This window comes from Schistosoma mansoni, chromosome 7, assembly GCF_000237925.1.
Source record: "Schistosoma mansoni strain Puerto Rico chromosome 7, complete genome".
Taxonomy (NCBI): domain Eukaryota; kingdom Metazoa; phylum Platyhelminthes; class Trematoda; order Strigeidida; family Schistosomatidae; genus Schistosoma; species Schistosoma mansoni.
The window spans coordinates 1,039,892-1,060,042 of record NC_031501.1 but is presented as its reverse complement, the minus strand read 5'-3'; the positions used below and the strand labels follow the sequence as shown (position 1 = coordinate 1,060,042).

Sequence of the window (20,151 nt, the reverse complement as noted above, 5' to 3'; positions counted from 1 at the left end):
TTCTAATATCTCTCGAAACGGAATCTATTCTCTATTGCTCCTCATAAAATTATCTCTAGGATGGCCCATTAGGTCTGGTGCGAACCAGATCGACAGTTGTAAACTGTGCCGTTCTCAGTGGACAGGGTCGGCATCAAACTTGTTTGTGATATGAGCTTAAAGAAGCTGATGGTCAATAGACTATTTACAACCCAGATGATTTGTGGGCAATCGATTTATTCATTCACCACTGTTGCTGGGGATTCGGCGTCCGGACAAGGAAACGAAATCGGACCTACACCTATATGTATACTACGGAGTGTATAAGTCTCTAACTTATGTATTCTATATATGCATGTTATCCATGGCTTTTCTGTTTTTATCGGTTTGAAGCGAATGAATTAATTCCGACCTTTATCATCTGTTTTCAACTTCTTCCACATCTGCCACCTGTGATAATGATATGAATCCGCCAAATACTATACAATCATCATCTCAAGTGAAAACCTTTAATCTTTGCTAATTTCCCTTTTTTTCAATAGTTAATTCCCTTTTCATTTACGAATTCGCATTCTTCTATGTTGTTTATGTAGGGTAATTTAAATTCAGAACTGACCAATCTTGTTATCGAGTCATTTGACACTACCATAACATCAAAAATGTCGACAACAACAGAAAGAATAAATGATACAACATCTAAACCAGTGTCTTCAATATCTCATATACATCATACTTCAAATAATCTTTTAGAAACGCATACAATACCTCCTTTGCCTTTGTACGTTCTATTAGCTGTTGATTCGTTGCAAGTAACCGATGTTAATGCAGATGTGAAATCGAACAAACATTTCGGTACGTAGTTTCATTGAGTTTTAATCCTACAGTTTTGGGTAAATCGTTGATTCAGAAAAAAGTTTTTCTTTATCATACACTCAGTCAGTGATAAACAATGTTGTATATTGCTCCATTCTGTTTCAGTTCAAGCTTCTATAGAAGAAAGTGTAAAGTGTTGAAGTTCGTAAGCGCTTGCATTACAAAACTAAGTATTCGACTTCCACTGACTATTCAAAACATAATAAATCACATATGTTGAATACAAATATAATTGACATCAATCCGAAATTCCAATAGCTTGGACACAAAGATAATTCGATGATGTAATTGAACAACAAAGTCCATCTGAATCCTTACCAACTACAATATATGTAACAATAGACAGGGTACTTGACATAACCGGCTCCAATTAAAACAAACATTTTCGCGTTAAAACATCGGATTCCACTGTGAACAAGCGGAAACCAATACTTTTAATACTACAACGCTGTTGACAATAGGCTTTCCTTTTCTGAGAACTGACGTTTTCTATCCCTCTTTTATATATGTAAAAACTGAGCCATTATCTTGTACTTGCTATCCGTATGATACAATTTACTGCCGCCGCACCTCAGTACAGTCAACAGTACAACCTCATCATTGGATTTCCAATGTAATGCTTTTTCTCTTACCACTATTGAAATAATCTGTTCGACTCAGTGTGACTTCAATGAACAAATATTTTAGTCAGTTTAGCTCTGTTGAGTCGCCAAAATAGTGCAGAACACCGCAGCAATGTAGAACACATGATCTCATTTCACCATACTGATCATAACTATAGAATCTGATCATTAAGGAATCAACATTGATTAGTTTACTGATAATGACACAGTTAGTTTAACCGGAAAATGTTTAATCATGAATTACTCTTCAGGGATTATGTAGTGCAACTAATCCTCTTACACTTATTTCAGTATATCTCAATGGTGATGTTTCTAACCGTGACCATGAGTGGTAAGCATTTTGTTCTTTCAGTGGACATAAAATCCTTGAAGACTCTATATGCTTCTGATTGTAACCAACTGCAAACTGAGAAGCTTCTATGTGTAGACATGTCTATAGAAAGAAGGTAATAAAATGACATAGTAGAATATCAAGAAATCAGTAAATAAAGAAGGTTTTCACATTGAAAAGACAAAAAAATGTGGGAAATCTCGCTTAATTACAATTGAAAGGTAGATTAACTTTGACTAAACAGCCATTCAGAACCAAAATAAGTTGAATAGCTGTTTTGTCCCGATATAAAACTCTTCACTAATTCATATCCACGACTTTATCATAGTTGAATCTGGGACTGTCACATCTGACAGCAAGTGTGTTATATTTAGCCTACTGAATGAGTAAAGTTCTTCTATAAGGACTATTATCTTGTATTTTTAATGCTTACTTTCATAATGCCTCTCCTCCCTTTTTCCTACAACAACCTCTTAATCCCTCCTAGATTCTATAAATGAGTGGAATAATGAAAATGGACTAGCTGATGAATCAAGCATCTTTGAAATACAAGTATGTATAACACTTGGTTAATGAAATTCCTTCTTCTTTTTCTACCGGTGGTTTTTTTATGAACAAAAACCCACACTCTTTCTAACTTGATTGATGTTACTCGTTTCGAAGGGAAGTTTTCAATCCCAAAGTGAACAAAATTCATTTTATTCTGGTTTAAGACTCCTCACCATCCGATTGTTTACATATATAAAGTTAGCATATATGTTTAAGTATTGTGATAAAAAGTATCGACTGTGAGATCGAAAGTGCTTTTGGCTAATCACAGTCGTTCAGAAACATCTGAGAAAATTCTAGACAATGACGATTTATGCGATCATTATCTTAAGAGAACAACTATTGATTTATTTAAAACCGATTTCATCATGTTTTCTGGAATCTTCTAGAGTTTTAAGGTCACAGGTAAACCTATAACTATCCTTGTTTTGTGTACAAGAACTAATCTGGAAAATAAACGTTACATTCATCTAGACTTATAATTCTTATTTATGGTTCAGCAATAGACGATTTCTGGGGTTTAAGAGGTGGTTAAACAATCGGAATATAAGTGTTCAAGCACATGACGTATCTTTAGGATTACATTTCGACAACCTTTATTTTTCAAATCTTTATTCCATATTATTGTTACATTTTCAACTTAGATGACTCCACACGTTCTTATCTTCTTATTAGACTTTTAACTTCCATCTCCCAACTTCCGAATATTGTCTTAAACTGTAGTAAATAAAAAACAAACAACAGTTTTGTACTAGTTACCAGTTTTCGAATGACTTTCAGCTGATATTCAATTCATGAAACATATTCTCTTGAATTATACTAATTTTGCCCCCAAATGCCATGGTACGGCCGAGAGTGGGGAGAGTCCTCTCCCTCTCGAAATACTCTCACATGGCCACGCGAATATATAGCCTCTGCCAGGGAAGTCCTACACACTGCCTTCTCACACCATGGGTGTTGTTTACGAAATTGAGAGGACGAAAAGCGAATATCCGGCGATTTAACCGGGTTGGTGGACACGGAAAGTTCACCTAGGGGAGTTGGTAAACCCTCATTCCAAACCAATGGTGCACATGGGCTCCAATATCCTGAGGGAACATATGGCGTACGAATCAATCGTTGGTGACCGACTACCATGGGATTGCATCTCTTTATGATGCTTCACTGCCTTGTGGATCAGAAATGTAGGTCAAAGGCTCGGGGTGTGGCCGCCTGAGAAAACCACCTGCTTCAGTCTGGGCACCTGTGCAGTATCACAGCCCCCACACAAATCAAATGAGATTTGTGAGGCGCATATTTATCTAATGCCCCTTTGTACTAATATTTATGTGTTTAAATAAATAAATACTAATTTTAAGAAGCAACCGACGAAAATGTTGGGTAAACACTGAAAATAAAATACAAAATTCATATTTTGCCTTCAAATTTAACGAATTCTTCAGTTTTATTGAGTTCTTTGTGATTGAGCCGTGTATTATGCGAGCATTTGTATTCTCGAGTCTGAATATTCGCTTATATAAATTCTAGAACCGACAATGATTTATTTTACAAATGACACAGTGCCCAATGAACAAGAATCGGGAGCTTAGCATCTATGGGTCCTCGAAACCCTCCCAACCTCAATGTAGTGGTACTGTGAACTGGATCAACCATTCGAATCTCTTTACTATATAAACGTAGTGTCGTGATATACTGTGGGAAGAAAAGTATTTTAATGCATATGTTATATCAGAAAGTTCAATCTTGCCCCAATCTTGTTTAATGTGATAAATGTATACAAAACAATGAATGCTTCATGTAATAGATTGCTCATTGTTTTTTTCTAAATGATTACGTAATCCTATGGACTGATGTCATTATATATCGTTTGACGAATTCTTCTACAGTCGTTTTACTTTATTCTCTTTCATCGTCTTTAGGATGATGATCTAAATCTCAGTTCGAATAATGATGATGACGATTATGATCTAATAGATAAAAGTAATCCATCAAGAAATATTCATCATTCAAATCTATCATTCAATACATCTGCGAACAAATCATCACATTTATATGGGTTTAGTATATGGTCATTGAAACCTGCAGCATTAGCTCGTAGTATACAATTTTCAGAAGATGATGCTCGTCTTCTTGCTGATCAGTAAGTGTTTCTTCTTTAATTAAAAAGTTTAGCGAATTAGTTTTTCATAAATGGGACGGTAACTCAGAGGTTAAAACTTTTGATTCTTAAACGACAAATTACAGATTCTATCTGCGTTACATCTTCATCGGCCTAGGCAACCACTTATTATCACTGCCCATCACAATTAGAGTATGTTTTGATGCTAAATACACGAATCGGTACCTGGTAAGTAAGCTCTAAAAAAGAGTTTAATAATTATTGGACAGTTGCTTTACACTATTATTATGTATATTTCTAATTTTAATTCCTATGTATTGGTTGTTGGATCTCCCCATGATGTTTACGACTCCAATTGACCAGCCTCTCTTGGAATATGTGTATCCTGTTGGGGACACGGGTACATCCAGCTGGTCAGTCCTAAATAAGACGGCACACACGTCTTTGATTCCATGACTAGGCATCATCCATTTCCGTCTAGAAGTTTAGTAATTTTATTAGATAATTACTGATAAATCTATCATCTGCCTAATTAATTATCTTTACTTTCACATTCTACTAATATCACACCTATTATAAACTTTTCATTATCACCGAATCAATACTCCTCTATCCTTCAACATAGTTTGTCAACTCAACGATTACCCGGTCTATCATCACTAGATCAAATGTATTTATTGGGTATAGCTGATTTAATGGCGAAGACACGTTCCAATATTACGGATTGCTTATCAAAAGTCAATTCATCAACTAATGAGAAGAAGCTGGATCAACTGCCACGAAGATTATCGATCAAACAGGATTCTAACGAAGGTTACTATTATTATTACTTTTATTATTACTATTAGTTCCATTTTGTTTATCAACTCATTTGCCAAGTACAGATTTGTCTACTTGGTTTCAAGCCACATTCTGAGTCCCGAGGCTAGTAATGTGTTGTTTGCTACTTAATTCATGGGTAGAGTTAATGATGGAATTGGTCCTTTGTTACTAAGATTAATTTGTTGCGTTAGCATCTCCAGGATAGGCACTTGAAAATGTTCATACGGTTTTTCCTGACGTTCAAGTGTAGATTCAACGTGTTCAAGAGTAATTGGAATTGCTATTGGTACACTCCGTCTCCAGTGTTAAGTTCGCTACTTGATTAACGCAGAATACGGTTTGCAACGACGGCATTCAAACGTATAGAATCCCACAGTCGCAAATCAGAAGACTAGAGGTGTGCTTGTTAGTAAGAATCAAAATGTACAGAAAATCATGGGTATTTATAGATATTAGCGTTTGTTATATCAACATTATAATTCAGTCAATTCGCAAAGAGGCATGTTATGCTACTGTCCAATGGTAGCATACCACGTTGATTTTCTAGAAAGCTCCATCATGTTCTGATTGGATAGAAACTCTTCGTCTCCTTTAGAGCTTCTGGAAGTTCCGTTGTAGTTCTCGGAAACCCTCCCAACACTACTATCTGACAGTTTTATGCTTTCCTTTTATATAGTTAATAGAGAGTGAGTTTAATTCTAACCAAATAACTAACCGAATAGTCTTGGCACTTAAATTTATATACAACTATCAATAATTAATCCATTAACGAACTCATCTCTATTGATTAGATAAATAAAGCGTACCTAATTAAAATGCATATTGGCTTACTGTATTTAAATTAATTATTTTGATTTAAGTTACATAATTATCCATGATTATTTCCGTTGTAACCTCAATGAGAAAAAAGTGTTTCTAAAAGTGCAAATAAATTAATAAAATACAATAAACTGAATCAAATGGATAAGCAGTACGTTCCATAAGTTTAAAAAATGTTCCTTTAATCTTCTTGAATTCAATCTTTGTCATCACAAGTTATAATGATATTAGCAATCAACTCGTATATAGAGATTGGTGAAACTTCATCAGTTGAGATGGCTGGGACACGTGTTACGTATGCCCAACAACCGACTGTCCCGACGTGCGATGTTTTATGGTGTAGGAGTAGGTTGGAAGAAAGCTAGAGGCGGCCAGACCAAAACGTGGCACAAATCCATGAAGTCACTGACAAGTGGATTGAGCCATGTTGGTAAGTGTAGACTACCTGGTTGGGATCCGTGAGATGATATCAACTGTTGGTTAGATATCTTGAATGACATGACTCAAAATCGTTTGCAATGGAGAAGGTGCATCCACTCTTTGTGTTCTCTTTCCAAATTTATTTCATTGGATTATACTCCTTCAATAACATCTTCAAACCCTAGTCTTTCCGATTACTGCTTATACTCTTACTACTCCTACCACTATGGGATTTAAATGGACAACTACATCTCTGTGTTAATGTGGTATGGCAACTCGAACTGATGTATGTACGTACGAAGTTCTACGTTGTGATTGACTGACTGACTGATATATAGATTGGTGTTTCATCCTTAGAAGTTTTAAAACTAGTATTTAAAATGTAAAGTTTGTATTTTTAGATTCCAATTGTTAGAGCTTATCCTCAGTTGAGAGTACCATTGAAACATCGGGATTACTAGACGGTGGTTTCGTTCTAGTATCAGTCTTCTCAACAGTGTAAAGCTAATGAAATCATTTAGTGAAAAATGCATTCCTGTAAATTAAACCAATTTTCACATTAATCATTCAGTTATCATTGTTTAACTGTTTACTGAATATTACGTTAGCCAATCAGTTATACGGAACCTAGAACCCGGGGACATATATTCATCAGTTCAAGTTGCTACTGCATATCAGCTCAATAAGAAGTTATCAAAACAAATGGCAGAGTAGTAGAAATATTAGTGATATTAGAAAACTACTTGTAAATACTTGTACTTTTTTGATGTTGGTTGTGGTAGTTCTCTAAGTTCCAGTTCCGTATAGTACCTCTGTACTGTACAAAATTTGAAAACATATGAATATTATCAATAATAGTATAAAAAATAAGCACAGAGAATAAAGTCGGGTTGTGAATAACAGTGGAATCCTTTTACGGAACTTCCTTAATAACTGCTTCCCAGTGTTGATGTTTACACCGAGATTTCAACTATACCAAAAATCTGCTACTCTAATAGCTATCTAGAAACAGTCTACTCAGGATCTACATATACCATTATGGACTAAACAATTATAGTCTTTAATATCAGCAACATGAAAATTTAAACTATAAATAATGAGCATACTTTGAAAGCACAAATTAATAATAAGAATCATTATTTTCGTTGAAATTTCAAGAATAGACGCCCCTCTTCCAATGTTATCTGAATTCTTGAATCCATAGGTTACAATTATTCTATGGACATTAATCGGGTTCAATTCAGCTCTCTCTACAACATAACCTTTCGTTAACATGATTATTGTGTATTTTTAGTGTGTAACTGACTTTGGTAGATTACTGATTCTTTCGTAGTTTATATTACAAATTGACCTTAATTTTCAATGATTGTTCATTTAAGAGGCAAACAATCTCAGGAATTCTGATGAGAAACTATGACCAATGGAGTTCATCCATATCGAGCTTGTGATAGTTTACCTACTAAGGTCAATACAAGATGTCTTCAGAATATCGAGGATTGATTAAATTTATAAATGTTAAACCATTGAATCCTAATCTCGATCCTATATGGTGTATTCGTCGAAGCACACAACTGAGGAGTCATTCACTAAGACTAAAATACTATCTGTTATTTCCTAGTTCTCAATAATTTTTCAACAACATCAGTTGTGTTGTAAACTTTAAGCAAATATTTTACCATTCTATCTTTTTATTAGAACATAATTGGCGTAAATTTGTCGTTGTTGATTTCTTCCTTTATAAAGGTTTAGATGAGTGTGGTCTTCGATTTCTTTTAACAGTTCAATTATATTCTTATTTAAGTAAAACATTGCCACCTGCACGTCGATCGCAACTTCTTGTAAGTTTCATCGCTTCATTTTTAACAATGTTGATCGTTTCTTTCTGGTTTTTTTCAACATTAACATTTTCATACAAGTCGGTTCGGTTTAATAGGGCCTAATTGTTCTATAGATGCATTATCGTACATTATTCTCAGTGTAAAGGATTTATGAAAATCCATAGAGAAACATTCAGAAGTTGCCTAACTAAGGATAGTCCATGATATAAACTATAAAAGTCAACAATCTCTACAAATCTCTAAAAATAATCATGTACTTACTAGTGGCTGATTTCAGTAGGTTGTTCCAGGGTTCTATTGAGAAGTTGTGATCAGTGAACTTCACCCATTCCAGGTATGAGATAATTACCCATGAATAATATTGGAAAATGGTTTCATCTTATCACGAATTGATGTCGATTCAGTAGTTTTAAAGTTTAAGCACCTGTCACAAAATTTGAGGCTCTTGCAAAAACAACATTATACACTGAGACAATATAGAGTGGGTAATGGTTGATAAGTATAGTATATTCGTTCATTATATACAAAGTCTACTCGAAATATGATCCATAGCAGTATTTCTGGGACCATCCATTAGCCACTTATGGTTTACTTTAACGGGGTTGATGAATGTAACAGACATTAATGTCGCTAGTTCAAAGCTCCACAGAATCATTTTTATTATTGTCACTATTCTTATTTTTATTATTACGGTGAATACTTTCATAATGATAATGTACATATTGATTTTTTTTTATCTCTGATATATTGCATTTCAGTCTTCTGGCCTAACTAATTCCAGTCTAGTATGGGCATATCATTCGGATTCACAAGAAGAACTTCTATCACAATTACCAATTGTTTCTAATCAACTAAGCGGTGGTGAAGTCAGCGGTACTGATTCATTAGAATTAAATTGGGCAGATTTCAAACGATATGGTTGTGGTTGGTGGATACGAAGTGAAAGTCTTCTGATTCGCTGCGCTGAAAAAGTATGTACATATTATTATGGTCTGCGTGTTAACAATTATGTATGCATGCAGTAACTATAGGACAAGATACAGTCCAAAAACTGGGTAAAATGTGTATGCATTGTTTGTTCTTTCTTCACAAGTATTTGCTCTTATTCGACTACGTCCATCTAGGAACTTTTAAAAGCTTTGTGTTTACCTCGAATCCTATCAATGTGTTCAAAAAAAACAACCTATTCCATGTAAAATTAGTATAACTCTTCTAACTGTGTTAAGTTCATATCATTCGTCAAACAAATGATTATGAGATTGAAACTACTTATAAGTAGGTAAACACTGTTATGAACAATAAGTATTGTTACCAAATTACTACTGTCTTCCCATACATTTAAAAGTGTAACAACTCCCTTTTCGTTCATCTCTTTGCAATCCAACAATCTTTCCATACTTTTAAAATGAATATTGAATTAGTTTAACTAACAAATCTGACGATAATATCGTATTCTATTGTGTGTAATGTCACAATATTCGTGTGTGGTTCACGTTCTCTATTATGATCAATCGACCGGGTGACTTGATTTTTAAAGCGAAATCCCAGTGATATCTACTTTCTTATGCGCATACCGTTAAATCTCCGCCACTGATTGTCTTTTGTATCTCCAATTAATTGCTGATGTAGTCAGAGCTTATAGCGAACTGTCATCAAAATTACCAATCTCAGGCGGTATTCGATAGGTCTATCCACTTGATTTACTACCAAAAGATTTACGCGTTGATTCAGAACACGTAGATGATATACTTTTGTTTGACGAAGACTCGGACAAAATTTGAGTCTTCTAACCACCTTAAACAATGATCCAAGCATGTTTGGTGAGCAATTTCTGTGTTAGGCATGATGTACTTGATAAAGTTAGCAAATGGATTAATGAAGTAGTAAATTTTTATTAAATTAGGTTACTGAGACATCGCTTTTAGGATGCCTAACCACCACCTACTTTGACAGGCTATGTTGTCAGATAGAGAAGTAGGTTGAAAAAAAGCTAGGAGCGGTTCAATAAACTGAAATGCATTCATTTGTTTTATTCATATTGTTTTCTAACAGATGGCTCGTACAGCATTTCAAAACACTAAAGATCCAATGGAATCTGCTGTCTTTTATCTGGCTATGCATAAAGCCAAAATGGTGGCTGCATTATTCAAGTAAATGTCTTACTCATTTTATTTTGCTAAACAAAAGTGTTCATTGTCGTTGCATTATTTTTGCCCGCATTAATTTTTGATATCAGCTATTAAGCCCTCTATTATTCCCCGAGGAAATTTTTCAGTAACCAAGAAAATGTTAAAACTCTTTCATACTATCAGAATTCTTTAGGAAATTTACTTGAATAATGGGGAAGATTTGTAGCTCATGTGCATGATGTAGGTGGAGTTTTTTTCGCTGAGCTACATGGGTTGGTTATAGAGATTTCATTGTTCTTTTGAATAACATCAGCACAAACTTTAGGATTTTCGCAAAAATATCGAGTCCGCCTGTGTGCCGACCTCGACAGCAAATTCGACCTGCCGGGTCATCTAACTCCGATGTCTCCCTAGCAACCGGACGTCCTAATTCCCCTCGTCAACAGCGACTGTTACAGGCAGCTCTGTCTCTCCAGAGCACTCCATTCAACGCCTTTTTCCTGCACCAACTGGCATTTTTCTCTTCCAACCACGCAGAACTGCACCCTACTCACCTCCTCTTTGGCAACGTTTCTAAATCTAATGAACAAACAGTTCTACCTGAAGTTTGTGCTGATGATGTTGTTCAGAACACCAGTGAAAGCTCTATGACCAAGCCATCTATCTCAGAGAACAAAACTCCACCTAAGTTTTCTTATTAAATGATTATTTATCTTCTTTATCAGTTTGGGCAAATTTCTAATGACTTTCAACATATCAATGTTATTGTGTTGACCTATGGTTACCTTTGTATTCCTTTACATGAATATGACCTTCTCCCTTACTTACTGACCTTTTTTATGTTCTATTCACTATTTAACTGTAGAAATGTTCTGGACAATGTTAAGCTGTAGGGAGACTTTTCATTTAAGATGTTTCATTTTAAGGAAACCCTAACATCAAGATATATTATACACGTGTCGTTCATTTATTTATAGTTATAGGATAATATAGCAATGAATTAACCTTTAATTAGTTGATACCACTTGGTTATTGCCTTTTTTTCTTGATCATTTTCTTATGATCACATAACTCTCAATTAATTACATTAAGAAAAGTGTTACTCATAAATCATTTCAGTAGTACTTAAAAACTATTAGCTTTTTAATTCATTGTTTGTGATGTACACTCATCAAACTAACTCTCTGAGTGTGTACATATTAAAAGAGACCTGTTTATTTATGTAATACAGTCTAAATTATGTATCGTAAATACTATACAACTAATTTTGCCCTGGTACGGCCGAGAGTGGGGAAAGTCCGCTCTCCCTCTCCAAATGCTCTCACATGGCCACGCGTAAATAGCCTCTGCCAGGTAAGTCCTATTCACTGCTTTTTCGTGGCATTATTATTGTTTACGAAATTTAGAGGACGGAAAGCGAATGTCCGGCGCTTTAATCGGTTTGGTGGACACGGAAAGTCCACCTAGGGGAGTTGGAAAACCTTACTCCAAACCAATGGTGTACATGGACTCCAGTATCCTGAAGGAACAAATGGCATATGAACCAATTGTTGGTGACAGGCTACCATGTGACTGCATCTCCTTACAATGCTCCACTGCCTTGTGGATCAGACCTTTAGGTCATAGGCTCGGGGTGTGGCCCCCTAAAAATCCACCATCTTCGGTTTAGGCGCCCGGTCAGTATCACAGCCCTTACACAAATCAAGTGGCTTGTGTGGCGCATATATATCTGGTGTCCCTCTGTGCCAATTTTTATGTGTTTGAATAAAATAAAATAAATACAACTAATCTTGCAATTTTATTTTCATTTCCTTACCTGTTACTTAATCTTACTTTAAAAAAACAAAACTACCAGAACCACTGGCAATAAAACATTGGAGAATTTCTTCCGATCCGATTTTACACCAGGTCAACCAGCATGTCGTCAAGCTAAATTAAATGCATTCCGTTTACTAAGTCAACATAAATATCTTCAAGCGGCTGGATTATTCTTATTGGCTGGATGTTTAAATGATGCAGTACGTGTTTGTTTGGATACTTTGAAAGATTTACAAATGGCTATTGTATTAGTTAGGTACGTTAATTTAGATAATATATATTCATGTATGTATATTGTAATCTTAACTGAAACTTTTAAATTAACGAAACATCACCAACCTTATAAAACACTATTTGCTCTTGTACGTGAAAGGGTTGTTAGGTTTGCTTTTTTTTTTTTGGTTGGGAGAGGTTGACCTGAAGGCTACCTTTTTGAATATATGAGCTACCTGTGCTTACCATCTAGATATTTCAACAAGTTATATGTTTTTGTGTTTATTGTAAAACACCATTATGTCTATTGATTGCACAACCCATTCAGTTGCGTTTGTGCAAAGTTTACATCCTTGCACTGTACAACTTACAAAAAAGCTTAATCAGAAACATTCTAGCTGCTGGCAATATTCATTGAAAGGAATGAACGTTATTTAGATGTCGACTCCTGAACTACTAACATTTAGCTGGCGACCACTAAATGTTTGTCGTCAGGATCAATCAAGAAGTAAGGAGAAGAAAATTGTTGAAATACTTTGAATAAAGCCATTAATAATAATAATAATAATAATGCAATCAGTCTACCTTATTTTTGTGACGACTTTCATAGTTTCCTGTTTTGATCAATAATTCCAAACTGTTGACCAGGTTCACTCTCAAATATGGCCTTATGGTAAACACTGCTAAGCAGAATTATACTAGAAAGAAATAGCCGTACTCGTATGAGTATGATTTATATCGAGACTATCCGTTCTTTCTAGATTTTCAAGTACACCTTACTAACGAGTTCCAGCTTACCTGAAATTTAGGTGTAGGCTTTTCTGATAACTGTGAAGGAGATTGATTATGAATACAGTGGTCTTGAGTGCTGTTCGAGGTATGAGGCCAGTTATCACTTCCCGGTTGCCCACACCGTTGGAAGGGTTCTTCTACAGGTACCTGAAGAGGACATTGGGTTGCAAGTGGTCTTAATGACCTGAGAACGTGACCGCAGTGCCCAAAGGTGCACGTGTATACACGCTTTATCTTCCCTCTCAGCTTAAGATTAAAATTGCTTCATAACGTTCTTCCTTCGTATACAATATCCTTGTATACAACCGATGATTTACATAGTACCTCCACTAAATTAACTATTTTCTATGAATCCGGTGTACATCTTGTGCTAACGAGGTATGGCAACTTGGACCGATGCATATGTGTGCCTAGTCCTACGTTGTAGCTGACTGACTGACTTCTCTGATAACTAATTTCAAATCACTTAACCTTGAAAAATAGTGCTCATCATTTTACGTCACTGAGAATATTGTTCACACGGTAACTTTCTTGATAAAATCTGATCAACAATGAATCCAATGTGTATAATTCAGCTTATATTCATTGCTTATTCATTCAATTTCTCTTATTACTCAATGAATACTACTGCAATCTTTCTCTCTTTATATTTCCTATCATTTTAATTTGTACAGTAAATTGTTTTTATTATTATTACTTTTTTTAAATACTGACAGACTTTATACATCATCGGCTCAAGGTATTCCAGGTCAACAGACAACAACATCCTCCTCGACATATCAAGATTTTCTGAAGGAACATATACTTAAACAACAAGATCCATTTCTAAGAAGTATGGCGTTTTGGACATTGGTTAGTTAGTTAGTTAGTTAATTTGTCTTTATATCCTATTTGACTTCTTTTTTTAACTTTCGTATTAAAAATAGTAAGAATAATAGCCTTATTCAACACTCTAAGTAAAACATAGTGAACTGCTACTCCAATATGTTCGTCTTTTGGTTTGTGGACGAACATCTTGCCTACGCTAAACCAGTCGTTAGGAATAGTGATACAGTCAAAGGAAAAGTATTGGTATTCGTTGTAGAAGAAACAGTAAAAAGGAACAAAGAGATTTGATTGTGAAAAAGAGGATCGCAAATCCTCTTAGAGTTTAGTGGTCGACTCTTCATATCGTAAAATGACATTTCGTCTTAAAGGACCTGGAAATGAAACTGGGTTTAAAGTAGTCATATCTAACCAGGAGTGTGAGTTCGTAGCCCAAGAAACAACTACTTTAGGCCAGTCACATAGCCACTTTGCCAGAGGTTTTATAATGTTTTACTTCCATAATTTAAGGACTTTATTGCTGGTGGTGGAAATCCATGAGACAAGGTGAGGTATAACATTTTATTGGGTCATCATATCAAAGTATCAGGTATATTCAGGGAGTAAATAATAATGATAATATTCGATAAATGAGTTCCATTGCATTTCAGATCCGCAAATCACCGAACATCTGACATTACTGTATTATGGAAAAGAACCTGTCTATTATTTGAATGATCATAATTTGTCATGAAGTCAAACATTTTTTGATATATGTTCACATTTTGTGGTTTTTACTTATATTTCAGGGTGATCCATTAGCTGCTTTGCAAACATTATTAGAAGGACCTGAAATACTAAGTAATGCTGAAGACTTTTTCATATCGGAAAGGAGAGATAGTTTAACCGATGCAATATATCAAAGTCCACAACATCCTCAATATCTTAGTGGTAGTCAAAGCTTCATAACCGGTAGGGATACTTCAAAACCGTCATCTGTATGTCCAAGCGTTTTCAAATTCTACACTTATCTACAATCACATCCATTAGTTTTACGTCATCAACGTTTACAAGCCCCAAATCTAATCAATTCTTGTACATTATATCATGTAAAAAGTTTAGAAAGACGTTTATACTTTCGTACTGCTCATCATTATTTTATATTGGGTTGTCCAACATTAGCATTGGAAGTTTTGACTAAATTACCACCATTGGAATCTTTCAATTCATCATCTACACTTGGTCTACATAGAATGTCAATTAATGAATCTATTGAAAGTAAATCAAGACGTCAATCGGGACTCTCTTCAGATATTGGCGTGCAATCAGTAAATAAACAAAGGTATGTTTAGTTCAGTATTCAAACATATATGGACCATTTCATCTTGGATTAATTATGTTATGATGTGCGCTGTCCGAAATCTGATACTGATGCACGGTATGCTATGCGCCAACCCCCCAACTGACTAATTGAGTGAGAAAGTGTATCGGACTACTGAATGAAACGCACAAATACTCATATATATATATATATACCACTCTATCCTTAGGAAATTGACCCCAATGAAATACACTCGACCTTCAGGTCACTTCTGATTATCATCGATTTACCTTTTGCTACTTATGGTCGGCTCTCCATATCAAATTCAATAATAAACTTGGACTAAGTTCTAACACTGTTAAGTTTTTAATATTTGGCATATAGACTACCAGAAAAAATCCGCTTAGTTATAGGGAAATTCAAAGGGATATACAAGAAACTCTAGATCCTAGGTGTTGTACTAATTGATGCTAGTCACCAAGAGACATATGAAATCTTTAAAGAGCTTCTCCTTTGTCTACGATTCGAACTGGCGTAACTCAATTTCATCGTATGAAACGTTACCAATGATTTACTCACTCTAAGACTGACCCTCTGAAAAATTGTGATATGTCAATTGATTGATCACTTAGTAATGATCACTGTTATGCTTGCATTGTCTCTTATTAATGATCGAATTGTACCGATTAAACTCCAATGTGAACATGCTACCAACGATCTTTTCGGGTTGTTTGCTGAACCACTTAGACTAATGATCACGTTACAACTTAGTCTATTGAATTCGATCTTCACTAATCAGGACTAGACAAACATGGCATTGGTCACTACTTGATGGTCAATCAATAGTTGATTGAATAATCTGTTTTTCATTCCAGATGGTATCATAAAATATCTTACGACGTGTAACTTTTTATAGTAACAAATTTTATAATAATGATCTTATAAATAATCGCAAAAACCGTAGTTCATGGGTTCGATGCGTGCGCAAGGTCGTTGATGTTGGTTACCACTGAAGAGTCTCATACTGGGACAAATTAGCCGTTTAGTTCTTCCAGGTTTTTTATAGCGATTTACCATTGATCGGTTCATGAGTTCAATGAAACTCAGCAATCTCCGCAACGCTATACTTATCGACATCCGTAAACGTTGGATTTCATTTGTACTGAAAATACACAACACTTCCGTATTTGTTCACAATTCTGTTTACAATTCAGTTTATTTATTCAGAACATAATTCTACCCTCCTAATTGTAAAATTCCATCTTTCATCGCCACAAGAGCGGTATAATCTGATGTGATTTCACTTCGGCAAGTATTTGAAAATTTGATTTGTTGAAGAAAAAATATTTTCCACTGTTCACTTCTTTCTTTATTCGTTTCAAAAGTAAAATATCATTCATCATTTATTTTGTTTTGTTTATTTACACACATAAATACTGGTACAAGGAAGCACCAGATATATATGCTCCATACAAATTTCATTTGATTTGTGTGAAGGCTGTGATACTGCCCAGGTGCCCAAACTGAAGCATGTGGTTTTCTTAGGGGGCCACAACCGGAGCCTTTGACCTAAGGATCTGATCCACAAGGTAGTGGAATATTGTGAGGAAATGCAGTCTCATGGTAGTCGGTCACCAACGATTGATTCATACGCCATTTGTTCCCTCAGGTTACTGGATTCCATGTGCATCATTGGTTTGGAATCAGGGTTTTCCAACTCCCGTGGGTGGACTATCCGTGTCCACCAACCCGGTTGAAACGCCGGACATTCGCCTTGATATTTTCAAATAAAATAAATAAATAATATCATGACTGTTAGTTATAGTTTGTTTAGGTAGAGTGTATCTAGATTAGATTTGTACAAATTAGTTTTCCCCATGAAACCATTAGTTGTTGATAAGTAAGAGTATTTTATTAGCATAGTGAAGTTTGTATGTGGTTGAATTTTTCTAGTTTACATCACGAACTAACCTCAATTGTATAAAGACTGAAAACTGAGAAATACTATCCCAATATTTTTTCTAATATGGAACTTCTCAGCTATTGTGCATTCATGACCTCATGAAGGATAGAAATCAGAACCTTCGGCCACTTCAGCTAGCACTCCATTTTGTGACTTCTTAGTTAGCATCTAGTAATTCCCATCATTAGCTGAAGTCAATTCGTGATAGTAAGCGACCGTCATTTAGTACCACCTATGATATTTGTTATGACTTTATAAAAAATAGAGACCGTATGCCAATTTTTTATGATCTTATGTCTGGCTTTTTATCATGTGACTTATCCACCAATCGGAATACGACGTTTCCAATATTAACACTGTGCCAAATCAATGACGTTCAACTGGTATGAGCAGTCTAGTGTCTTTATTGGTCCCTTGTCCGCCTAACCCTTCCATTTGAGTCCAAAAACACCAATTGCACCTTCTGCTATGCGAATCATTTATTTCAAGCATACTCGGTTTATATACGAGACAGATAGACCGCATCACATCATAAAATAGGAAATAATATTTGTACAAGATCAAGCCAAATGTGGCTGTGAACATGAGATACAATGATCAATAAACTGAATGTAATTTAGGGACAGTAATTCGTATAATAATAATCCATAGGTCGAAATGAAGCTTATAATAAGATGAATACAGATATACATAATCTAATCACTCAATAGTTAAACAATATGAATATATACAGAATAATCGTCCGTTAATAGGTCTCGGAAGTTACCCGTACTCATGTCTTTGCTAGGATATAACAATATTCATTTCAATAAGATGATGGTTGGAGGTGGTCAACAGGAAACTCTAGACCCGGGTTTCGTGCTACTTCGCACTCGTCATCAAGTTTAACCTGTAATCTTGAGGGAACTAGTGCTCCCTGATGCATTCGATCCCGTGTCACTCAGCTTCACAGTCAGAGACGTTACCACTGAGCTATTCGGGCCGTGACCGACCTCCTGTAGGACTGAGATGTAATCACAATTGATTGATCACTGAGTGGTGATCAATGTCATGCGTATCAAGTTCTTCTTAGTGCTGATCGAATGCTATCGTTTCAATCTTGACCCAGTTGGACTCTACTAATCATAACATTTCACTAAAATTCTTTGGATTTCCTCCCAAATTTGACTTGGTTCACTAATGTTCATTAGTACACTGGGAATATGATGTTTGTCATTCCGTAATTTTGTAAACTACAAAGAAATGTTTTAATAAGGAAAAAGATTTAATTCCTATTTTTGAATCTCTCTTTTAAAACACCACTAGTAATGATGATAATGATATTTTCACACTCATGACAACTGATGTTCCTTTACAAAAATATACAACACAAAATCAATTTACAATTGAATGGAGTGATGATAATGATGATGATCAAATAGAACAAGATGATACTATTGATCATGTCAAAAGTGGTGCAGTACAAATGAATCAAAAACAACAAAGGTCATCATCATCAGCTCAACAACGACCTTCAATTCATTCGATAGGTAGTTATAATATTGAAAGTGAGTAATAATCCTGTTTCGTTTTATGGGTAAATAATTTAAAGTAACCAAGGTAAGAATGTTAGACCATATTGACTTCTACCTTGAGTAATTTTTCGGCTTATCAAGAAACAGTACTTAGTTATAAAACAGTTAACATGAAAATGGTGATAAATCTTGCTACCAACACTATTAAACTGTCTTCCTAGTCGGTTCTTATGAGTTAACGTTAAAATTTTAATCACGAAATAACATCAACTATAATCCATCTTAATGTAAATTGTTACTCCAGGACTGGTCTGCGTCAACACCTGAACTAAGGATAGGGAGTGAAGTAGTCGAACGCGTCGACAAATTCACTTATCTTGGAAGTCTGATCAGCCCTAATGGTTTGGTGTCTGACGAAATCTTAGCACGGATTCAAAAAGCTCGTTTGGCTTTTGCCAATTTACGTCACCTATGGCGAAGACGAGATATCCGTTTATCAATTAAGGGACGAGTATACTGCGCAGCAGTTCGCTCTGTTCTACTTTACGACTGTAAAACATGGCCATTAAGAGTAGAAGATACTTGTAGGTTACTAGTATTTGACCACAGACGCCTTAGAAATATTGCTCGCATCTGCTGGGATCACCGGGTAAGTAGTCATACTGAGGTTAGACGCAGGGTATTAGGGAATGATGGTAAATCAGTTGAAGAGGTCATGAATCTTCATCGACTGAGATGGTTAGGCCATGTGTTACGTATGCCTGAATACCAATTACCACGACGCGCTATGCTGACTAGTGTAGAAGATGGTTGGAAGGAAGCTAGGGGCGGCCAAACCAAGACGTGGCATCAGTGCTTGAAACCACTTGCTTGTGCAAGCCACTATCCATTTTTACTTATAATGCTTGTGAATTAAGGCTATATCGAGGCAATACGCACAGTATGCACATATGCCAATAAGAGACTGATCAACTGCAGTCCTAAGCATCAATGAGAAGATTCAAACAAACAATACCAAGTGTATTCATACAATTATGTTTAGAGGTTGTAAGGAGCTGATAAGTAACTATGAAATAGAAATAAATTCATGTTTTTCTCCTAAAAATTATTGTACATGATCATTTATACAATTTATTGTATCATGTTAAAGTCCTGGGTTCGAATCTCGCGAGGCGGGATTGTGGATGCGCAGTGCTGAGGAGTCCCACAATAGGACGAAACGGC

General features: G+C 35.3%; 1 protein-coding gene across 1 annotated transcript in view; it reads left to right on the top strand.

Moving 5' to 3' along the window:
- Smp_127680 (rabconnectin-related) overlaps positions 1-20,151 on the top strand; it is a gene marked incomplete at its 5' end in the record, with an annotated part of 111,639 nt that overhangs the window by 42,616 nt on the left and 48,872 nt on the right. Inside the window, 10 exons of the mRNA XM_018798578.1 lie at positions 573-835; positions 4,349-4,495; positions 5,100-5,287; positions 8,279-8,373; positions 9,132-9,344; positions 10,426-10,523; positions 12,358-12,576; positions 14,042-14,177; positions 14,939-15,471; positions 18,719-18,960. Of these exons, the coding sequence (XP_018653506.1) occupies positions 573-835; positions 4,349-4,495; positions 5,100-5,287; positions 8,279-8,373; positions 9,132-9,344; positions 10,426-10,523; positions 12,358-12,576; positions 14,042-14,177; positions 14,939-15,471; positions 18,719-18,960 (2,134 nt within the window). The remainder of the gene's footprint in view (positions 1-572; positions 836-4,348; positions 4,496-5,099; positions 5,288-8,278; positions 8,374-9,131; positions 9,345-10,425; positions 10,524-12,357; positions 12,577-14,041; positions 14,178-14,938; positions 15,472-18,718; positions 18,961-20,151) is intronic.